Here is a 24731-nt window from a genome sequence, read left to right as displayed (position 1 = left end):
GCTCCCGAACATCCCTTTCAGACAGCTTCCTCTTGCGTCCACAGTTAATCCTGTTGGATGTGGTTCATCCTTCTTGGTGGTATGCTGACATTACCCTGGATACCGTGGCTCTTGATACATCACAAAGACTTACTGTCTTGGTCACAGATGCGCCAGCAAGACGTGCTCCAACAATTTGTCCTCTTTTGAACTCTGGTACGTCACCCATAATGTTGTGTGCATTTCAATATTTTGAGCAAAACTGTGCTCTTACCCTGCTAAATGAACCTTCACACTCTGCTCTTACTGGTGCAATGTGGAATCAATGAAGACTCGCTACCAGGCTGGTCCAATGAAACCTTCCACACTGAGCCGCTGTTTTGTTTAGGTGTTTTCAATTCAATTCAATTCAAAGATACTTTATTGATCCCCGAGGGGAAATTAGAATTCCAGTACAACCCATCCAAACATACATCCTGACACAAGACAAGGGGGGGACGGGTCACGAGGCTTTGCTGCCCACTCACAGACGCTGCCCTTGCTAGATGAGAAAAGAGGCCACATTAGGTAAGTAGAGGGAAAAAATCATATTTCACACTTTATCCTTAGCAGGATACAGTTTGAGATTGCAAAAAACCTCAGCACAAAGAAGCAACAAGTTTACAAAACAACATCATGCTGGGAACGGTGAAGGTGGTGTGAGGGGGTGCATATGTTTATCTTGAGCATGTGTGTGTGTGCAAGTGAGTGTGTGCAAGTAAGTCCATGAAGCACTGTCACAAAGGCCATTGTTCTTGATGGTACGTTGAAATGTTCATCAACCGGCCACAAAGTTCTGAGCAGTTTTGTTTAGGTGCTTTTTAAAATTGCACTACAGAACATGTGGATTGCGGACTTAGTTCCACTCCTAATAATTAATGTATTTGGATGTGCGTTACGCATGTGTTCAGGTATAAAACAATGTTGTATTTTTTTGGTACATCTGTGTTCCAAACTGACAGGGCTGTAATGGATATTTTCATTGTAAATATGTGTACCATTACCTAATATGTGTACCTACTCATAACCGCTCCTCAGAAATCTTATGTGTCAGTATTTCTAAAATCCTGAATAAGCTGACAAAATTGAATCACATTACTCTAATAGAAGACAACCTCACACGTAGAGAACTCTCTCTTTTTCACTCATGGTAAGAGCATCTACAATCAAAATGATATTCCTCCCTAAAACTTATTCTAAAACTACTTTAAACTTCTGTATGATTCCATATAAACCACCCTAGACATGGTTAGATTCTACCATATCCAGTGTTTTTGATAGACTTGAAGTCACCCATCAGGGGCTCCCCGCTGGCACCTTTGGGGATTGCTGGCCAAAGTTGCTATTCAGACATACACATCTGCATAGATATCAACAATTTACATTACCACAGGGACATGCAGGTACCATGGGAGGAGGGGCCTGGGTGTGACAAGGTCCTTTTTACATGCCACCCCTGCACCATAGGCTCTGGTGGGAACCCCTCCTTGTTGACCCCCTCAGGGGTAGGGATGTTTACCGAATTCTGTATTTTTATGGGTACCGACCGTACTACCGAGTACCGTTTCACGCAAAATCAGTACCATGTTTCAGTACCTAAACATTATTGTGACACTGAGGGAGTGGAAGAGTGGGCAATTTTCCATGCCAGACATGAACACAGCATTGCACGTACAAGAGCATAATGACGTCAGTAGCTGCTGGAACCGGCAACAAAGCAAGCACGGCTGATAGAAATCGCTCGAAATTATGGCTACACTTTTCAAAGTGTGGTGCAGATTACACTCGCTGCAATATTTGTGATGCAATGCGCAAGGTCAGCGAGGGGAATACTTCTAATCTAAGGAAGCACCTGCAGCGTTTCCCCTACCACTATTCAAATGGGGCACCCCACCAACCAGAACGCCTGCCCCCAAGGAGGATCACAGCATGTAGTAATAATATGTTTTAACGGTAAATATCATTCATTTTAATAAATCACATCGTGAAGAATTTCTGTCCCTGTGTCGTCATACTTTCTATGGTCAAACTTGACAAAAGCTGGAAGAAAACACACTCCTCATACTCTGTGTCACCAATGCTGATGCTGACACACTGAGTTACGTGTGCTCGCATGCGGGTGAACCCAACTCCTGACAGCGGACCGACAAACATGCTGCTTAAAGTCTAGAAAGCAGGCAAGGATGTCTGCGGTTTTAAAAATCGCCAAATTTCGTTTTGATGGCAGCAATTCCTCTCCTGCAAGCAGCAGCAGGGCTAACTCTGTTACTCCTGGTACATTTGGCGAAGATAAATAATAATAATAAGATACACAAAATAGTGTTTCATGCCTTATACCTGACATGCAGCAAAAGTCCAGTCCCCACCGAATAAACGTTTTTGACCTGGCATGGCTCTCGGAGGGGAAATTATCCCTCTGGATGTATAAGACTGAGTTTGGTAAATAAATAAATAAATAAAAACAGACAGACAGACAGAAAGACAGAGATAAAAGATGTGATAAAGAGACAAAAAGATGGAGAAATAAGAAAGATTGAGAGAAAGTTATGAAAAAAGATAGATATACAGTAGGTAGAAGATAAACATTTAAGAATTTTTTTCCCATGAAAATGTTCTGTCGAATATGTAGACAGCTTAAACAGGCTGCAGTCAGGGGGAACCATGGGCCCAGCCATTTATATATTCTTCTGAGTGTGTGTGTATATACATTGACCTGGTTAAGCACAAAATTTTTGTCAAGGCTGATAAGACAATTTTTGTCAGCCTCAGATCTATGGCTACAACTCCTGCATTCAGTAGCATTAGCAAGCCTGCAATCATTAGCGACTCGTCGTCTGCAGCCAGCAACATGGCTGTGTTTTAATTTGTGCATTACACTGTGCAGTCAGTTAATGGTTTTAATGTTGAAGAAATGTTTGAAACAACTGAGATGTTACAATACAAACAGCTGGATGTCGCTTTGATATATTCATTAAATTTTATGTATTTTATGTTAAATTTAAATTTTTTTTTAGAATTTATTAATAAACCAATTAACATTAATTACCACAGAAACACACAAAAGTTCAGAAAATTGGAACCATTGAGTACCGGTATCGATTCCCAGGTACTCAGTATCGGTACAATATCGGTTCAAATGTGAAAGGTACCCATCCCTACTCGGGGGGTCGATCACTAGGTGGGATGGTAATGTGCCCTCCTTCTCTTTACCTCTCTCCTTATGAATTCCAGCTACTATGGTGGGCTGGGGCCTGCCTGCAAGTTGACACCTAGGATGGGGTCCTGGGTGGGCCTGGCGAATATGTCCATTTTAAAATGAATCATTAACCTTTTATGGCTGACGCTCCTGTTGGAAGTATGATTATTGATTAAGTAATCTTGATTGATAATTATAATAAAAAATCATAATTTGACTAAATCAATTTCTTAACCAAAATCCTCATTTATGAATCGAGACCAGAGATGTTTCTGGTGTTGTAATTGTGGCTCAACGCCTTTGACAATTACAACCGTTAAATACTCCGTAATAATTAATAACTATTACCAGAGATGTCACTGTTTAATTGACCGTTTCTGCTGAAACGTGTGGAACTTTTAATCTTATCTTGACTGACGAATCACTCTTGCACAAAATAAACACAGAACGCCTTCTGTTACCATCTATGTGAATATTTATTAAATCACAGCCTGCTACAATCCGTTCTTCCGATTTAATAATCTTCACCTACTCAACATGCAAAGTTCTACATAAAAGGGGTAAAATATCTAACTAAGCAAAAATAAAGCAAAACAGCAGTGGGCGCGAATGGGATCAACCAGCAGTTATGGCAAAAATGACAATATGACAAAGGGGTGTGGCGGTGAGTGGAGGGTGGGGGTGCAGCTCCACTGTAACTCAGTTATACTAAGGCGACTGTGGCTCAGTAGGAAGAGTAGTCGTAGGAAGAGTAGTCGTCTTGCAATCAGAAGGTTGTGGGTTCAATTCCAGCTTCCTCCTGCCATATGTCGATGTTCCCCTGGGCAAGGCACTTAACCTCAAGTTGCCTACCGATCTGCGTATTGATGTATGAATGTGTGAGCGTTAGTGAGTGCGATTGGGTGGCTCTAGTGTAAAGCGCTTTGAGCGGTCTGTATGACTGGAAAAGCGCAATATAAGTTCAGTCCATTTAGTCATAAAACCTCCCCCAACTCCTGAGCAGACAAAGAGTTATAAACCTTTTGGCGGCAAGCTAGCAAGCAGTGAAGTTGAAGACAAAGAAAATGGGGAATTTCACCATGAGGTTATTTTAGCAGTCCAGTCTCACAGCGCACCTGCGCTGGCTCCCAGGTTTTCAATACCCCACAAAACACGCACAGAGCTGGGAGCGCAGCTGCTTCCAGATATCAACACAGCACATCAAAGTTTCAATAACAAGGTTACATGCACATATCGTTCAGAACACATTAGATTCTAACTAGCGAATCTCATCGCAGTAAAACCTCCTACCCTGCCCAGGCTTTCTAAGAAAGAAATAAAATAAAGGATGGGTATTACTTGTCGGCTTTCTTCTGAGCAGGGTCGAGCGAGGAAGGGGGAAAGTTGGAAGTTACTGTGCGTCCACAGTTAACTTCAGGAAAAGCGGTCAATCTTCGTCCTCTGGCATCCTTGGCGAAAGGGAAAAATATGATCTGACCATCAAAGTCGACTTAGGATAAAACACGGTGGTGGTTCGTCTCCTCGAAACTCCGTGTTTTTAGTTACGTGTTAAACTCACGTCTTTGATCGGCAAAGTGAAATTTCTGGCCTTCTTAGTCCAGAAACCTCAGTTATGAATGGTTCGTTGGACAATCAGAGAGAATAAATGAGATCCACTCGGGACTCTTCTTCAGGTGATGCTTCAGATGTTGGTAACCGAACCCGGTCTCCAGCTGAAAAGCGGGGGTTCAAAATGTATTTATGTATTTATATTATTTATGTAAAAAAAAAAAAACATTTTTATTTTTTCTGGTGGTTGATTGCACCTTTTAGCAATTTACTTAGTTAATATGGATTTATTACATACAACTTGGGATATAAGGGTTGTATTCATGTCTAGCAAATTAAAATCCTCCAAAAATGGCTCTGAAAAAATTTGAAAATATGCTCTGAAACAGAGCATAGAACTTGTCCTATGGTAGGTCATAAATGGTTAATAAGGCCAAAGGCTATACTTTGACAAAGAGCGGTTCAAGACACCGTCATGAGCACCACACAATCCAGGCACGTGATGTCGCCCGGTGCGGCGGAGCCAGGGTCCCACCTGGGGTCGGGACTTGTCAGAGAGCGCCTGGTGCCCGGTTTGCTCCTTGCCCATAGTAGTTTGGAGTATCCGGCCTTCTTGGTGTCTCTGTAAGGGGTGCTGCATAGTGCCCATCCCAGGGACTCCATTATTCTGCTGGGGGACGTGGGAAACGACAGTGGGAAACGACATTGACACCTGGAGAGGCGTGATCGGGGGAATGGCCTCCCTGATCTGAATTCAGGTGGTGCTACATTATTGGACTAGGCACCCTTATGCTTGAACATGGTGTTCATTATGGACGGATCGTCCATAATGAACACCATGTTCAAGCATAAGGGTGTTCATCAGTGCACTTGGCACCAGGACAGGTATCGATTTCCGAACTCGGTGGTGGACACCGGCAGTATAGGGATGCTGTCAAGCTGAGGAAGAACCGTGGTTGGCTTGTGGGACTCCTGAGGCGGCTGACGGGTACCGTGAGGTCAAGCGTGCCACGGCCCGGGCTGTGGCAGAGGCAAAAACCCGGGCCTATGAGGAGTTCAGTAAGGCCATGGAGAAGGACTACCGGTTGGGGACAGTGCCTCTGGACTGGCAGAGCGGAGTGGTGCTCCCCCTTCATAAGAAGGGTGACCAGAGGGTGTGTTCCAAGTATAGGGGGATCACACTCCTCAGCCTCCCTGGTAAGGCCTACGCCAGGGTATTGAAGAGGAGAGTCTGGCCGATGGTCGAACCACAGCTTCTAGAGGAACAGTGTGGTTTTCGGCTGTGGAACACTGGACCAGCTCTTTGCCCTCTGCAGGACACCACAAGGGTTCATGGGAGTTTGCCCAACTGGTCCAAATTTGTTTTGTCTTCTTTTGGAGCCTCTTTTTGTATATCTCCCAAATTGTGAATTATGGATCTGGTCAGCTGGTCTCTCAATGCAATTGATAACATTTTCTTGATGGGAATACAGGGTAAGGGAGAGCCCTCTTGTCCAGTCTTCTCCAGAAACACAATGGACTAATGGCAGAAGTGGAGGATTGTGTGTCTGACAATGATGTCAGTCGAGGATGTGAAAGATGTGTACATAATTGGATTTCTGATAACAAGATTTCTTCTTTTCGGAGTTTGTGGTTACCTGGCATATCGTGAAATTGGGAATACATCGGAAGCAGTTCTGGCCATTGCAAGGTTGCCTGCTTATATGAAGGGATCTACAGAGCTATCAACACTCAAGAAATGTTAAGGGAGCAGATTCGCAAAGTGGATGTGATCCTACAAGATCGCAGGCTGGCTACATTTCCTACATGGCCTTGATGGCTGGCTATCTTCAACTTCTCCTGGAAGTCATGTAAACATGACACTCTGCTCCCTCTGTCCCCTCTGAGGACATCTGTGGACCTGCTCAAAACTGTGTGGCCGGTTGATGTTCCATCGTACCATCAAGGACAATGGCCTCTGTGACAGTGCTTCATGGACTGACTTTGCACACACTCACATAAAGAGAAGTACCCCTGACATACAGCCTTCCCCGTATCTCTGCTATATGTTGTCTCGTAAATGTGTTGATTACTTGTGCTCAGTTTTTTTTTTTTTGATATCTCAAACTGTATCCTGCTAAGGATAAAGTGTGAAATATGATTTTCTTCCCACTCCTCTTACCTAATGTGGTCTGTCTTCTTATCCTCTTTTTACCTAAATGTGGCTCATACATTTTTTAGATTTCTTAGAAGGATTGTATTACAACTATTTCATGCCAGTGAAAGCCAAACATTATTAGTATTTGAAAGTTTGGACTAAAACTGTTTCATACCAGTGACACAGCTCAGAAGGATTAATAGATTTTTAGTTTTCTTAGAAGGATTGTATTACCAGTGAATGCCAAACATTATTAGTATTTGTAAGTTTGGACTAAAACTGTTTTCATAGATTTTCAGATTTCTTAGAAGGATTGTATTCTTACCAGTAAACCCCCAACGATTATTATTGTTATTTGATTTGTTTTTCTGTTGTTTGATTTTTTGTATCATTGTAATGTTTTTCCTTATGTACAGGAACTTGTACTTGTTGCTAAAATCACTATATAAATAAACTTGACTTGACTTGAGGACCTGGAGAAGGCATTCGACTGTGTCCCTCGTGGTGTCCTGTGGGGTGTGCTCCAGGAGTACAGAATCAGGGGCCCTTTATTGGGGGCCATCCAGTCTCTGTATAAGTGAAGCAGGAGTTTGGTCCACATTGCCGACACTAAGTTGGACATGTTCCCAGTGAATGTTGGACTCCGGCAGGGCTGCCCTTTGTCACTGGTCCTGTTCATAACTTTTATGGACTGGATTTCTAGGTGCAGCCAAAGGCCGGAGGGTGTCTGGCTTGGGGACCAGTGGATTTCATCTCTTCTTTTTGCAGATGACGATGGGAAAATGGAGTGGGAGATCAACAGACGGATCAGTGCGGCTGCTGCAGTAATGGGGGCGCTGTGCCGGTCCATAGTGGTGAAGAGAGAGCTGAGCCGAAAAGCAAAGTACTCGATTTACCGGTCACTCTACATTCCTACGCTTACCTATGGCCATGAACTTTGGGTTATGACCAAAAGAACGAGATCCCGCATCCAAGCGGTTGAAATGAGCTTCCTCCGTAGGGTGGCTGGGCACTCCCTTAGAGACAGGGTGAGGAGCTCAGCCATCCGGGAGGGGCTTGGAGTAGAGCCGCTGCTCCTCCACATCGAGCGGAGCCAGTTGAGGTGGCTCAGGCATCTATACCGGATGCCTCCTGGACACCTTCCTCGGGAGGTGGTCCAGCCACATTCCACTGGAAGGAGGCTCAGGGGACGGCCCAAGACACGCTGAAGGGACTATGTCTCTCAGCTGGCCTGGGAACGCCTTGGGCTCCCCCTGGAGGAGCTGGAGGAGGTGTGTGGGGAGAGGGATGTCTAGGTGTCTCTATTGAGTCTGCTGCCCACGCAACCCGGTCCCGGATGAAGCGGAAGACAAGTATGAGTACGAGCTTTACTTTGTTATCGTATCACTATACTGCTTCTAAGTTTTAAACTTTCAAGCTGCAGCGGTGAGTTGGGCTGCAATGCCCAACACTACACTAGCTTTTATGTAAACAGGGAGTACAGTTTCTGTTTCAAATTTCCTATTTTTATCTGTGTCATCTAATGGCATTTTGTTACCATTGCTGCTTATGAAAAATTTACTGTTTTCTTTGCTACTGCTCTTCTTAGAAAAAACTTTGTTAAGTTTCTACATGTTTTCCTATTTTTTAACAACAAAAGTGTACAGTTAAGCCAAATTCAGCACAGAACAGCGTTGCCCCAACAAAAGCAGAATGAAGTAGAATGGTGAGAACAAATATGTATGTCAATACAATACATTTCTAAATTTAATGTGGTACCAAACTATCATCACTGTATTGATGAACAGGAAATGCCAATTTGGAATCATCTTCAGTCATGCCTGAGAATATTTGTTTCTGAATGCAATTAATAAACCTCAAAGTTTATGGTGACTTTCTTACCACAGGTGGGAACATCTTCCTCTGCAGATGAAGTCTGATCATCTGTGGATGGCTTCTTCTTCCCCAGGCTGATGATCTTGGTGATCTTCTTGCCGGCTCCCTTCCCAACAGTCCCAGTCTTCTGCTCTGGTTTGGAGTTTTTCTTTGCTTTTCCTAAAAGATCCAAGGCTCCAGTTTCATAATTCATAGCTTACAATGAAAACAGTATAGGTAAAATGCTGTAATGTCTTTGTTGAAATTCTTCTGCAGACATAATGTCCTCCAGTGCCATAATTCAAACATGGCACTGGTTGAATTAACCCTAACCCTGATGGTGTCATTAACGGTAAATTCAGCTTTTTGAAATAAAAAAATTTCCAAGTTAGTTTGCTATAGTTTTTATTTACAGATAAGATAAATTAAGAACGATGGGGTTTATTCTGCTTGTGGGAGGGCAGACATTTGCTAAGCCAAGCCTTAGGAGTACACGTTGCAGTTCCTGTCACACCCCACTTCGTCCAGAGGGATTGTGGAAACAGTTTTGTCCTCTCCAGAGTAGAACTCTGCTCTCCAGTCAGAACTTCTAGAACTCCTGGAAAAATATTTTGTTTCCAGGGTTCTGTATGCAGAGGAAAGCCCATTCTCGATCTGTCCCTGTTCAACAAATCGATCATAGAGAGACAATTTCACATGCTGGCAATACGGCAGGTTCTGGAACATGTTCACCAGAGCAGCTGGTTCACCTCCATTGATCTGAAAGATATATATTTCCATCCAACCAAAACACTGCAAATATCTGTGTTTTGCTTTTCAGGGGACCCCATAACAATACAACAGGCTGCCGTACGGTAACTCTCTCGCCCCGAGCATGTTCCCCACATACGTGGAGACGGTGCTCCAGCTGCTGCACACAGCGGGGATGAAACTCCATTTATTAGTGCCTCACAGCGCAGTGACAGCCCTGCCAGGCAAAAGGCAACATATTGATAGATAAACACTTTATTATTCTGGAGAGAAATTCAGTTAAGCTTATCCAGTAGCATCCATGGCATATACACATAAAAACTATAAATATATAATAACATAGCTTAAGTAAAATGCAACAAGCACAATGCAATGCCAAGTACCCAAACGTCTGCTGACAAGGGTTTGCAACATAAACATGGGTAAGGTAAAAAGTGTGAAATTACGAATGGGTTATTTCCTGTTTTGAGAAGAATTGTAAATTCGAATTGTCTGAAAGACTATTGTGCACAAAAAATAACATACTTTTGTATTTGGTCAGTTTGTGTATCAAAAGCAAAAATAATGACTTACAGTTCCAGATTAATTAACGATTATCATGACTGTCAAAACCAATATATTATTTAAGCAGCATTAGCAATCATATTTCTGTTTTGAATAAAGCTTATTAGGTCATGTACATTTTTTGGGCTGATCATAATAAGATGTGAAAGAGAAAATAAGCAAGGTTCCATTTGTTTATGGATGATAAACTTAACCCATTGAGGATGATCATAAAACATAAAAACTGACATTACTGTTCAATTCAAGGGTCATTGATAAGAACCCATTGGTACGTTTTACAGAGAGTTAAACAGGTCTTACACAATTAAATTTATCGACCAGAGCATCACGTTGAAACTCAGAAGCTGGTATAAAAAGTGTTTCAGACCCACCGTTCCAAAGCTCAACTGATATGAAGTGAAGAAAAAAAGAGCAGAGCTAACATTTAGCTGGCAACCTAAACAGCTGAGAAGACAAGAAATGATACTTGTTTTCTATACATATCTGGCCTGCTGATGATAAATAATCAGAGCCTATTTTGACAAGATCACTTTTTGGCATGGGTTTCAGTAGGAGACCATCCCATTCGCTGATATAAATCCACATGATCATGTTTTGGTTAAACATACCAGTATTAACTGTTGAACCTGATGCATGCAGGAACTCATTAAAAGATGATGGTTAGGGTTGTTTTCTTTCCTCAAAAGTAGAACTTTGACATTAAAAGTGTGTGTGCCCAGTAATGACCTAGGCTGTATGTCTATGATGCTAAAATCAGAAGAAATATTCCAGATTCTTTAATTGCTGTGACTCTTACCTTGGTCTTTGCTGTCACTATGTCCGTTCTCGTGGGTGGCATCGGTGTCTGAGCTTCTCTAGCAACAGAAACACACCACAGAAGAAAAGGAGAGGCTTTACAGATAATATATACATACCGTATAGAAAACAGTATGTTCCTGAAGATCACCAGGCTGAAAAAGGTACTGCACTGCAAACATGGCTATCTAATGACATTGCAAAAAAAAGAAAGTCCAGGAACATCTGCTGTTGCAGGTTAGAGCTGGCTGAATAGGCTGAGTCTCCACTACTATTGTTTTTTAATTTAATTTTTTTTTTATTGATGGAAGACATAACCCTAACTAAGCTCATACTCAGCCTAAAATAAATTTAATAAAGAAAATAGACAGAGTAAAAGGTGAATAAACATTTTGTGTTGTCTCCATCTTTTTCCCAGGGAACAACAATCACAAAAAACAGAGAGGGAATATTAACATGTAGCAATATTTGACCTAAAAGGTTGAAAGAGATTGCAAGTAAGGAATTTTACAAAAACAAATGATAAAAATTTCATACTTTAGGGAGTTCCTCATTTCCTTCAAATAAAATTAGGACATATACTTTCTGGTATATTTCTCCCATTTCTCCTAGTGTTTAATAATTACATTCCTCTGTAGATTCAAAAAAAGGCCATTTTCTCCATCCGGTAAATAACCATGGTCACCTAATTCTATTCCTCAACAGTCGGTTCATGCACTTTGAGCTGGGAGTATAAAGAAATGTGAAATATTTTTTCGAGCAATATTCTTTCCAGGTGTGTGATTTTGTACTCCACTGTGATATACAAATCTGCTACCATTCCTCTACTGTTATGACTAGAGCTCCCACTCTCGCATTTGTCTTTGATGTATTTTGTTGAAAAGCTATTCAGATTACAAATACTTTTATATAGTTGTGAAATTATGCCCCTGTTTGATTTGGATTATAGAGGCGGTTATAATTTTTCTCTAAGAGTTTTGATAAATCTTTGTAAAATGATTCCTAAGTATTTAATAGATTCTGTCTTCCATTTAAATGGATATGTATTTTTGAGCTGCTTGAGGTATTGCTCGCTAACGGAGATCCAGGACATTTCTGATCACCTAACACACACATAATCATCTTTTAACAGCTCTTGTTAAGAAATGGTAAAGTTTTTTTCTTCCAGCTCTATGAATTGTCTTTGCTCTTGTGAGAGCAACAAATGTTAATCTTCAAATAACTTTTATTACATAGCTTGGATATCAAGACCCAATTCCACTTCCTAGCGGTAACCCAAGCTTAAAGTGCCGTCATTGTTTTGTAGTTATCTTTTGCAGCATTTAGGGCTGCAAATAAAGATTATTTTAGAAATCTAGTACTTTATTGATTAATCCTGACGATTAATAGGATTTAAAAATTGGCATTCTGCAGATTTTTTATTTAATTATATAAGCTTATTTTATAAGTAACAGAAATCCACCAAAGAGAAAATGCAAATGACCACATAATCAAATTCCTTTAAAAAAAAAAGGAATTGAATTACTTAGTCTGTTTGCTTGTACTACTGTACATTTTATTACAAAGCAACAACATAGCATGTCTTTAGTGTGCACTTGAATATGTGTAGCAAAGGATGGATTTGCAGCCAAAACAAAAGAATCTAACATCAATACAGCAATACAGTATCAGTTACCTCTGTATTGAAAATGGTCACAAACAAAAAAAGTGCATGAAGTGTCACATTAAAGAGACCTTTTATTATTTAAAAGAATAATACTATCCAAATAAAACAGAACCCTTGTAGTGTACTTAAGTGCCAAGTTACATTCTTCTTGCTACAGTGGATGTTTCCTGCTCAGGTGTCGCAGAATTCAGGAGCATTAGTAATCAAGTTACTCTGTTCAAGGAATCAATTCAGCACTAACAGCAATGTTATGCTTTTGCCGTTTTCCAGCTTACTGGATGTATTCAGAATCCCATCATATCATATCCAACAGAATTCTCTATTGCATATGTATGTGCAGCCCAGATGTGAATTTCCAATCTAAAACAAAAAGAAATCATATTGGAAAAATTACATACAAATATAGTCCTGACACTTGTGATGATACATGGTTCCTCTGTAGCTTCAAAAGCTGAGATCCTGAGTTCAAACTTTGCTGGAATTTTTTATTTATTTTTGCTGCATTTGGTTTCTCAACTAAATGCTGACCTTTTCAGTAAATTTATAGTGTAGAATTAGGTTTGGTTCAAAAATAGTCAATAGTTTTTACGAGTGGTGGAGAGCTTTATTGTAACAAAGACCAATGTGTGTTTACAATGTGCTGCTGCAGGAGGCTCTACAGCAGACGGATCACAGGTCTGAGAAGTCTGTAGCCTCCACTTAAATGCAAAGATGTTTAATCTCTGCCACTATATTTCATCTGATTTATGTTGTAGTGCGAGACCTGTAGCAGTGTTACCACATCTATTAACCTGGTTCAGATTGTACACATTTTACCTTCTCCATCCATGCTCTCTTTCATTCTCTAGACTTGCTTAGACTGGCTTAGAGCTTATCTGCTTAGCTGTGTTTCTCTCCTAGATGAAGCCACTAAAGGACCTACTACTGCCTTTAATGCTTAACCTTTCTTTCAAATAGAAAGTAACCCTGGATCTGAGCTTCTGTGTTATTTTGTGGATATGCTATGTTCTCTCAAACTCCAAGTTGGTCATTGCAAATGGCTGCTCACACTGAGCCTCGTTCTGCTAATGGTTTCTTCCTGTTCAAGGGGAGTTCTCTTTTCCACTGTCACTATGATGTATGATGCAATGCAAGCAACATGTTCACTGTCGCTACATGCTCATCCAGGAGGAGTGAATACTGCAAGTCAGTGACTGAATGCAATCTGCTGTGTTTCCTTAGAATTATTTTTAACCAATTTGAACAAAAACTGAATTTAAATGCATTGTTTGATAACCAGGATCAATTGAAATGTATGTATTTGGCTTAAAGGCTGTATGATTAGACTGATTTCACTTTGTAAAGTGCATTGAGACATGTGTTGTGAATTGGCACTATATAAATAAACTGAACTGAATTAATGTGAACCATGGATATGAAGGCATGTCTTACTAAAATCCCTTAGAGAGTTTATCTGGCAGCATTTTGGGCACTGTGTAGAAAAAGGAAATTGTGACAGGGTGACAGACAAGATCCAAACAATGTTTAAGCTCTCAGAGAGAACCACAGCTGAATAACTCCTAACAATGATCATGTTTGCATCTGCTGTGAAGTTTCATACCACTGCTGAACTAAAAGGCAGTGTCAAAGCATTTTAATAAGTCTGAACAACGTTTTAACCACCTTAGAATCAGACAAGCATGAATACTGCAATAAAATGAAACCTGGACAATATTCTACAGTGATTAAACATTATTTAAAGAATCGTTAGCTTTTCCAAACTATTGATAAACTTTCATCTCATTTCATGAACTCAACATGATATCTTGGCTGGATATATTGGTATACTGAGAAGGAAATAACCTAGTGCCATCCTTTAAAACATGTTTTTTTTTTTTTACCTTTTCCAGTTCTGTTTTGAGGACAGGTAGTCCAGACGCACCCCCATCCATGTCTGCACTCCCATTAACACACACCTCCCTCATCACCTTGAAAACAGAAGCAATGTTATTTTAATTAGACTGCCATGTGCATTCAGCAAGTAAAAATATCATTAGATGAGTGATAGTAGAGTAAATTAAGTTTATACACCAACATTTCTAGCCAGGTTGGCAGAATGTTCAGCAATAACCAGCGTTCTTACAAATGGGCGAATCTCTTATACTAAAATAACCAAAATCTGAAATATCCTTGCACCATTACCACATTATTTAGCACTCCTGTCTAAAAATCAATCCTGGGATAATATCGACAGTATATATAGGTTCTTTCCCTGCCTCTAATATCTCATCATTCTTCATTATGGCAGCTAAGGGGTCAAAAGGAAACACAGACCTTGCTTTATAGCAACTTCAAAGGGAGTAACCGTCCCCTGCATAATAAATTTGGTCTTGGTGGTGAAAGGGATGTACACACAATAACCGAATTCTGGGAAGGGGGGAAATGTGAAAGCCAGCAAATGCACTTTTTGACAAAAAAAACTTATCTTATCCAAAAGCACTCTCATAAGCTCAGGCTGTACAGGAGTCCTCAGCTCATTGGTTTTGGCTTGCAGGAAGCATAATTGGGTTTAATTGGCGAAATGATTGGCTTTGGCTCAATTGATCTGATTAGGAGAGTGTCTCAGAGGCTGAGGAGGTAGGAACTGACTGTGTATCTTTGACTGCCACTACGTCTGCTTGATGTGCAACAGAGCAAACAGGAGTCAGAGTTTGTTTGCAAAATATGACTTTCAATAAAAAAGAACATACTGTTGACTGACATGTTGTTGGTGTGTGATGCAACAAAATATGAAATTGTGTTTGTATCAATGATTCTGTCTGTGTATCTGATAGAGACTATGTTATGAAGAGGACATAAGGAGTTGCACTGTCACCCGCCCCAACAGGTATGTTAAGATTGTGAGAATGGCATTTTATAAATATTAAAGCTGCAGTCTGTAATTTTTAATTGTCCAAATAATTTAAGAAATGCTTAAATTTGAATATCTGACCGTGTGGTATGATGTAAAGTAGGTAATCTGTGATAATTATTATTTAACTGTAGTCCCTACCTTGGGCTCTACAGCTAAAAACATCTAAGATGCACGCCTACAACTTTGACCGATAGACTTGCATATTTGTCTGGAGGGAGGTGTTAAAAAACAAAGACCAAAGTAACCAATTCCTCAACTACTTTCTAAAAAGGGCTTTCTAAAAGCCCTTCTACAAAACTTGCAGTACATTACATTGGAGATGCTTTGAAAGGGTGGGGCATTTGCAATCTTCAAGGGCTCAAAACTGATGAAGAGTTGGCAAGGTAAAAAATTATTTAGTATAGTAAACAAAATTTATATAACAAAATTAATGCTATAGAAAATTGTAATATCTTACCTTTACGTTAGGCCAGTATGGGGCTAGCTTGAATGCTCACCAGACCTACATTACATGTAATGTCAATCTGTAGTTTGAACTTCAGGTTAACTATGGAAATGGATGGAGGGTTACGAAAGGGCCTGTTTTTATGTATCGGGTCAATGCAATTATGCTTTATATTTACACATCGCTTGCCCTGTTCATGCACATGTATTAGGGTGTGTGGCTTTTTACAGCTACACTAAACTTTAAATATACTGTTCTCATTTTATCATTTTAAGTAATTAATTATTTTGTGCTTTGTGCCAATATACAGCTCAGGCAATGTTTGTCATAGTTTTGTAAACCGACTTGACCTACATGCAGGAAATGCCCAGGAGAAACAGGAAAGTTTGTTGAATACAGGAATACAGGGCGCTATGGTACATGGAGGGGTAGGCTGTAAAGAAGAAGCGAGCAGTAAGTAGGAGTAAAACTAAGAACGGATTAATGAATAAGCATTTCCTAGGCTGGGTGAGTTCTCCGCCACGAGGAGAGGGATTCAGACTGACCAGAAAGAGCACACAGTGCGGTGAGTACGAAGGCGTCCAAACCAGGAGTGTGCAATGAGTGGAAGTACGGTGCCGGAGCTGGGTCGCTTGAGAGCGGTGGAGGGTGGACAGATTCTGTGGAATCGGTGTGAGGCAGGGAGCACTTGGCAGCAGCCAGCAAGGTAGTCCAGTAGGACAATAATAACGTGGCTTCTGTGAAGCAAAGGTACTCCAAAAATATGCTTTGACAAAGCAAGGCGGCGATCCAGCCTGGGTAGTATCCAGGTAGTCTCGATCACTGAGGGCTAACACTCGAGCGGTGAGATGCTGGCTGCCTGCTGCTTAAATACACCGAAGCTCATCAGTGAAGATAGGGAACACCTGTCACCTCCACCAGTACTCCAGCACCTGCTAAAAACCAAGCACATATACACACACACACACACACACACACTGCAGTGTGGCCACCACGACATTACACCCCCTCAACGGCCGCCCCCCGGCAGCCCAGACGAGGCAGAAGGACGAGAGGACCAGAAATCAGAGATCAAAGTCAGGTCACAAATAAAAGAATGAGGCACCCATGAGCGGTCCTCAGGACCGTAACCCTCCGAGTCTACAAGGAATTGCCAGCCCCGCCAACGCCGACGGGCGTCTAGAATCCGCCTGACAATCCAGACGGTATGACCCAGCCGGTCCAGGGAGGGTGGAGGGGGCTCGGCCTGAGGGCAAGAACTGTGAACTAGGACAGACTTAACTTGGGACACATGAAAATTGAGATGGCCTACAGTAGAGGGACCAACAAGGGACTCGATTACATAGGGACCAATGAAACAGGGGGACAGTTTCTTAGACATAGACTTAAGTGGTATGTCCTGGGAGGACAACCAAACCTTCTGACCAGGTTGGTACGCTGGAGCGGGGTGCCTCCTACGGTCCGCAACCCTCTTGTTTTGGTTAGCAGTACGATGAAGTGCTGCTATGGTAGATCTCCACACCCTTCTACACCGTGTGATGTCGGACAGAGGTAATGGCGACGTCCCGTTTGTCCGCCGCAAACTAGGGGGGCTGGTAACCAACAGAGGCTTCAAATGGGGAGATACCGGTAGAAGAAACCTGGGAATTAATCGCATATTCAACCCAAGGCAAATGTGCACTCCAGTCTAACGGGTTTGCTGAGGTAACATATCTAAGTGAGGACTCGAGTAGTTGGTTCAGTCTCTCAACCTGACCATTAGACTGAGAGTGGTGGCCAGAAGTCAATGATAGTTTAGCTCCGAGAGAGGAACAAAACTGCTTCCAAACTTGTGATACAAACTGAGGACCACGGTCTGACAAAATGTCTAGTGGGATGCCGTGCAACCTGAAAACATGCTTAACCAATAACTGAGCAGTTTGGAAGGCCGAGGGAAATTTTCTTAAAGGGATCAGGTGACAAACCTTTGACAAACGATCAATAACAGTCATAATAACAGTGATGCCACGCGACAACAGCAACCCAGATACAAAGTCCAGAGTAATGTGTGACCAGGGGCGCTTAGGAACACACAGGTGTTGGAGCAAACCGGAGGGTGGTTGACTACTGCACTTGGTTCTGGCACAATCAGGGCAGGCCAGTACCCAGTCCTTCACATCCCGGTGCAAGGAAGGCCACCAGAAACGCCTCCTGATTAAGGCAATAGTTCGACTAACACCGGGGTGAGCAGAAAACTTGGCGGTGTGGAACCATTGGATTACTCGTGCCATTAGGAACATAACAATAGGAACATAAGTTAGATTGGCAGGACCTGTTCCAGGATCCTGCTCAGTGCGCTGGGCCTGGGCTACTAATTTCTCAATCTCCCAGGACACCCCTCCTGTAGACCAATGGGGAGGAACAATGAGTTCGGTCTCCTTTTCTGAATTGTCAGGTGAATACAGCCGAGAAAGGGCATCAGGCTTAATGTTCTTAGCACCAGGTCTGAAAGAAATGGACAAGTTAAACCGTAAAAAGAAAAGGGACCAATGTGCCTGCCTAGGGTTTAATCTTTTAGCAGACTGCAAGTATGCTAGATTTCTATGATCAGTCCAGACTAAAATAGGGTGAGTAGTTCCCTCTAACCAATGCCTCCACTCTTCTTAGGCCAGTTTTATGGCTAGCAGCTCTCTGTCCCCGACATCATAATTTCTTTCAGAGCTACCCAGACGGCGCGAGAAGAAACCACAAGGATGTAGCTTGCCGTCATCACTGGACTGCTGCGAGAGCACTGCCCCCACCCCAGTTTCAGAAGCGTCGACCTCCAGCACAAACTGGAAGGATCCGGGTGGACCAGAATGGGTACTCGGGCGAATTTCTCCTTGAGGGCGTGGAAGGTCTGGTCAGCTGCTGGTGTCCATTGAATACAGATCTTGGTGGAAGTTAGAGCGATGAGAGCCGACACAGTTTGGCTGTAGTTGCGGATGAAACGTCGGTAAAAGTTGGCGAAGCCCAGGAATCTCTGCAACTGTTTCCGGGAATCAGGAACCGGCCACTCCAAAACTGCCTTCACCTTCTCAGGGTCTGAACGCATCTGTCCACCCTAGAGGATGAAGCCCAGGAAGGGCAAAGAAGACTTGTGAAACTCGCACTTCTCTGCTTTCACAAATAGGCGATTTTCTAAGAGTCTTTGTAAAACCTGATGGGCGTGTTGTCGATGCTCCTCCAAGTTACGAGAATAGATCAGGATATCATCTAAATAAATGAAAACAAAAATGTTCAGAAAGTCCCTTAGTCCCTGGAACACAGCAGGAGCACTGCAGAGTCCTAAGGGCATCACCAAGTACTCGAAATGTCCAAGTGGGATCTTAAATGCGGTCTTCCACTCACCCCCCTGGCGGATCCTGACTAAATGATATGCATTTCTAAGATCCAGTTTAGTGAATACAGTGACACCAGGTATGGGTTCAAAAGCAAAGGTAAGTAATGGTAGGGATACTTATTCTTAATTGTGATATTGTTTAAACCCCTATAATCAATGCAGGGTCGTAGTGACCCATCCTTCTTACTGACGAAGAAGAAGCCAGCTCCTAAAGGTGAAGAGGAGGGACGGATTAACTCTGCTGCGAGTGACTCATTAATGTATTTCTCCAAAGGTTGTTGCTCAAGCTTGGAAATGGGGTATAACCTACTCGAAGGTAACGTAGCTCTGGGAAGTAAATATATTGAGCAGTCATAAGGCCTGTGGAGGGGGTAGTTACAGTGCCTTGGTCTTAATAAATGCCTGTTTCAGGTTTAAATACTCCCTGGGAACCCGGGAAAGGTCAGGAAAATGGGTTGCTTCAGTGACTGGAGAGACTGGGGGTAAAACAACCGCAGATTTTAGATAAGAGCAGTGGCACTTAGTGGACCAGGACTCTATCCTGCACTCAGTCCAGTTAATATGAGGATTTTGTTTATGCAGCCAAGGGAAACCTAACACTAAGGCATGCGTGGTAACAGGAAACACAAAGAAAGTAATCTTCTCCCGGTGATTACCTGAGAGGATCAGAACCAAAGGCTTAGTACAATGGGTGATTTGTTGGAGGCTCTTACCTTCTAAAGCAGTAACCTGACGGGGTTTATCAAGTGGCACAGTTTCAATCTTAGCTGTTTCTACTAGAGCTGAATCAATAAGGTTCTGCTCGCTACCCGAATCAATAAGAGCTGACAAGTTCTGAGTGACCTGGTTAAATAATAGTGAAGCCGACAAAAAAAATCTAAGAGCAGAAAGAGCGTAAAGCTGGTCCGACGGTATGCTCCTCACTACCAACGGTCCCCCCTTTTTGGCCGAGAAGGAATGGTGGGGCAGTCGGCGACAAAATGCTCAGGTAAGCCACAGTAAAAACACTGTCTAGTTTACCGACGTCTCTCCCTCCCCAAGTTGGAGAGGCGGGCGCGGCCGATTTGCATGGGTTCTGGTTCCTACGTAAGTGATTCTAAGGGTGGCAACCTTGGAGCTAATGAAGGAGGACAGGCTGCCTGGGGTTTGACATAACAGTGTTCTTTCAAAGTTCTCCTTCTCTCTCTTAGTCAACTATCCAGTCAAATAGCTAAAGAAATAAACTCTTCTAAAGGTTCAGGTCCGTTAACCAATACCAGTTCGTCCTTTAATGGCTCATCTAGGGCATGAAAAAAAGACAGATTTTAGAGCGCGACTATCCCAGCCTGACACTGCTGCCAGTATACGAAAGTCAATAGCAAATTCGAAAAGTGGTGTATTCAGTTGCTTTAAAGCCCATAACTTTCGGCCAGAAGCTGCCAGATCAAAATCAAAGGAAAACTTTCATCTAAACTCCTTCTCAAACTCAGAAAAAGTGCAACCAAACTGTGAACAGTTAGGAAAGCGGGACTCAACCCAACGTAAAGCCTTCCCTGTCAAAAGACCAATAACATAAGCAATTTTAGAGGCGTCATGGGGAAAGGAATGGGGAGAACGGTTAAACACTAGTGTACATTGTAATAAGAACTGCCTGCAATTTCCGGCCTCACCGGAATACTTGTCAGGACTGGGGGAAGACACGTCACGGGCATAAGGAAGTTGAAGGGTCTCAGAGCTCGCAGCAGCGCCCTCTACGGGCAGGGTGGTGGACCGGTTGAGGGAGTGTTGTAGCATAGCAGAAATCTGTTCAAGCTGAATATTAGTAAGGCTTTGTTGTTTGGCTATGGAGAGAATGAATGAATCGTGGGGGTGGATAAGGTGAGTGTGATCAGAAACGATTCCCCTGAGCACCTCTGCTCGGTCCGTCTGGCTCGAGTGTTCCGTCATAGTTTTGTAAACTGACTTGACCCACATGTAAGAAATGCTCAGGAGAAACAGGAAAGTTTGTAATGAGTTTATTGAATACAGGAATACTGGGCGCTCTGGTACATGGAGGGGTAGGCTGTAAAGAAGAAGCGAGCACTAAGTAGGAGTAAAACTAAGAACGGATTAATGAATAAGCATTTCCTTTCTAGGCTGGGTGAGTTCTCTGCCAGGAGGAGAGGGATTCAGACTGACCAGAAAGAGCACACAGTGCGGTGAGTACGAAGGCTTCCAAACCAGGAGTGTGCAATAACAAGTGGTAGTGCCGGAGCTGGGTCGCTTGAGAGCAGTGGAGGGTGGACAGGTTCTGTGGAATCGGTGTGAGGCAGGAAGCACTTGGCGGCAGCCAGCAAGGTAGTCCAGTAGGACAATAATGACGTGGCTTCTGTGAAGCAAAGGTACTCCAAAAATATGCTTTAACAAAGCAAGGTGGCGATCCAGCCTGGGTAGTATCCAAGTAGTCTCGATCACTGAGGGCTAACACTTGAGCGGTGAGATGCTGGCTGCCTGCTGCTTAAATACACTGAAGCTAATCAGTGACGATAGGGAGCACCTGTCACCTCCACCAGTACTCCAGCACCTGCTAAAAACCAAGCACATGCACACACACAAACACACACACACACACTGCCGTGTGGCCACCACGACAATGTTATATTTATATTCTATTAAAAGAAAAATATTTAAGTGATCATAAGTTTTTTTTTTTAAATCACATGATATTATATGACTCAATTAATTTTAGTGCAGAGTTAGATCTATATAACCTTCTCTAACAGATCCTTTTTGTACTACTTTTGTCAAGGTTCACCACTAGCCAGGTGCAGACATTTATTTCTCCATTTCAGAGTGTCCAAAATAATCCTTGCAACTCCAAAACACAACAAAATAAACCTAAACGGATGCACATGGTTCTAAACATAACTTTAATGGTGATTTCTAAAATTAATGACCAGTTTACTATTATTGGAGTCATCCATTTTGGTCGCACAGTTGAACATGCACAGCTCAACAGACATCACCCGGGATAGTAAAACCCACAGAAAATAAAGTTTCGTTGCCATTTCCAGCATGTCTCAAGGGACAACGCAACAAAGGCGCATATCTGGAGAGACAAAAGCTCGCAGACAAACTTTTGCTCCACAAGGCCATTCCCGGAAGACCTTGAAAGCTGGAAATCTGTCTGATACAAGAAGGTCAGAAGATTCATATACCGATCGAAGACCGCGCCGACACCCGGCGCAGGTGAAAAACCCACCGTGGTTTTATTTCCAAGGAGATGAGTTTCCTCCTTGTCGATTCAGTCGACTAATGGTTCTTCATATTTTCCCCTCCTGGAGGGATCAGAAGTTTTTTTTTTCTTGAGTTGACACAGACGCGTGATCCCCCTCCCTCGTTTTTCTTCAGACCTGACCCATCCTCGACCGGTGGAGAGAACAAATCAACGTCAAAGTAATTTTGTTCTTTTTATATTAAATTGGATAGGTGCATTTAGAGGTCTGGGCAGGATGAGGCATAGTTAAGGTGATTTAGAATTGCCAGTAGTTAATCCAAGGTATATACTTGATGCATGCAATACTGATTGAAGTGTTTTATGCTCAGCTGTGTTTTGATTTGCTGTTGAAGCGCTACTGAATCTTGCGTGTTCATATTTTGTCCGGCTGATCCCAAATCAGCCAGGAGTTAGAGGTTGGACTTTTAAAAGTTTTTTATTCAAAGCAACTGCGGTCTGGGCCTTGCCTGGCCACTCCTTTGTTCCAGTTTTATTCCTGGAGTTTTTCACCTGAATTCCCACCTCAGAGTTTTATGAGTCTTTGTTCGAGATTTGGGGCAATCAGCTGCTAGAGACTAAAGGGGCGTGGCCCCACCGTTTTAACAGCTGATCGCTGCAATCGAGACATCAGCACACCAGGAGGACTTCTCTTTCCATTTAACCCAAATTGCACATTTTGTCCATAAAACTGCTGGTTTGATCTTCATAGACACTCAATGCACATATATTTTTCTTTTATTATTATTTTTAGGTAGTCAATTTTATCCCCTTTGTGTTGAATAGTGCTTGTTAGTTAGGTGAAGGTTTTTGGACCAGAATAATGGTATATCAGAATTATTTGGCTTCAATAAATCTTCATATATATATAATTAAGAGAAGCGTTTGTGTTTATTTCGTGCAAGTGATTTATCTGTCAAAACAAGGTCGAAGTTCCCCCATCTTATTATTTTAGTAGAAACAGAGGATGTTTCAGTGAAACCAAAGTTGTTTCAGTACAAACAGAAAGACCTTGAGAAAAAGTGTGAGCTATATCAAAGACACTGTTTGTTCTGGGGCAAACAGTGTCTCACACTACCTTTGGCAGCGAGAGAATGTTTTAGTAGTTTGTGTAAGAGCAATTCAGTAGTTTCTGTGAGAGCACTTCAGAATTGTGTGTAAAAGCGTGTAATATTTCAGTAGTGTGTGTAAGAGCATGTAGCATTTTACTAGTGTATGTGTTCAGCTGGATGTGACAAGTTACTTGTATGTTGGTTAGGCAACGAAAAACAGCCAACTGATTGCATGAGTAAAAGGTTCTGCTCAAAACTTATGATTTTACCATGCTTCCTGTATTTTACCTGCTGACTAAATCTGCACACATCCTTGATTTTATCTAAGTAATAAATAGTGCAGATGTTACCATAGTTTTGGCAGGCACTGAAATGCCTGTGTTCATGGGTCTAGCTGTGCCTGTAGAGTCTGTCACTCCAAACCAGGATATATGTACAACCATATCAATATACAATGACAAATTAGCATGTGACATGCATACCAAAGATACACATTGTGTGTTTCTGACAATCAGGAACATGGCAGAGCTGAAACAGACAGAAGCCAAACAATGTCCACTGCAAGACCAGAGTTTAAGTCAGTCAGGGCTGATTACATTGGAGCAAATATTGTTTAACAAATTAGATTGAATTAACAAACTCTAGAGTTGAAACTGAGGCAAATGAGTTGGCAGGGGTGTACAAGTACATCTAAAAAAATTTGAATATTATGTAAAAGTGCAAATATTTTGCCAATCATTTCAAAAATTGAAACGGTTATTTTATCGAGATTCATTCCACATACAGGTCCTTCTCAAAATATTAGCATATTGTGATAAAGTTAATTATTTTCAATAATGTAATGATGAAAATTTAACATTCATATATTTTAGATTCATTGCACACTAACTGAAATATTTCAGGTCTTTTATTGTCTTAAGACGGATGATTTTGGCATACAGCTCATGAAAACCCAAAATTCCTATCTCACAAAATTAGCATATCATTAAAAGGGTCTCTAAACGAGCTATGAACCTAATCATCTGAATCAACGAGTTAACTCTAAACACCTGCAAAAGATTCCTGAGGCCTTTAAAACTCCCAGCCTGGTTCATCACTCAAAACCCCAATCATGGGTAAGACTGCCGACCTGACTGCTGTCCAGAAGGCCACTATTGACACCCTCAAGCAAGAGGGTAAGACACAGAAAGAAATTTCTGAACGAATAGGCTGTTCCCAGA

General features: G+C 42.0%; 1 protein-coding gene across 1 annotated transcript in view; it reads right to left on the bottom strand.

The window, feature by feature from the left end:
- Positions 1-24731, bottom strand: part of afap1 (actin filament associated protein 1) — a 162904-nt gene that overhangs the window by 29910 nt on the left and 108263 nt on the right. Inside the window, exons 7-9 of the mRNA XM_047386816.1 lie at positions 14409-14495; positions 10864-10921; positions 8781-8933 (exon numbers count right to left, since the gene is read on the bottom strand). Of these exons, the coding sequence (XP_047242772.1) occupies positions 8781-8933; positions 10864-10921; positions 14409-14495 (298 nt within the window). The remainder of the gene's footprint in view (positions 1-8780; positions 8934-10863; positions 10922-14408; positions 14496-24731) is intronic.

This window comes from Girardinichthys multiradiatus, chromosome 14 (genome assembly GCF_021462225.1).
Source record: "Girardinichthys multiradiatus isolate DD_20200921_A chromosome 14, DD_fGirMul_XY1, whole genome shotgun sequence".
In the NCBI taxonomy this organism is placed as follows: Eukaryota; Metazoa; Chordata; class Actinopteri; order Cyprinodontiformes; family Goodeidae; genus Girardinichthys; species Girardinichthys multiradiatus.
Note: the sequence above shows the minus strand (reverse complement) of the source record. Positions and strands in the feature narration are given on the sequence as shown.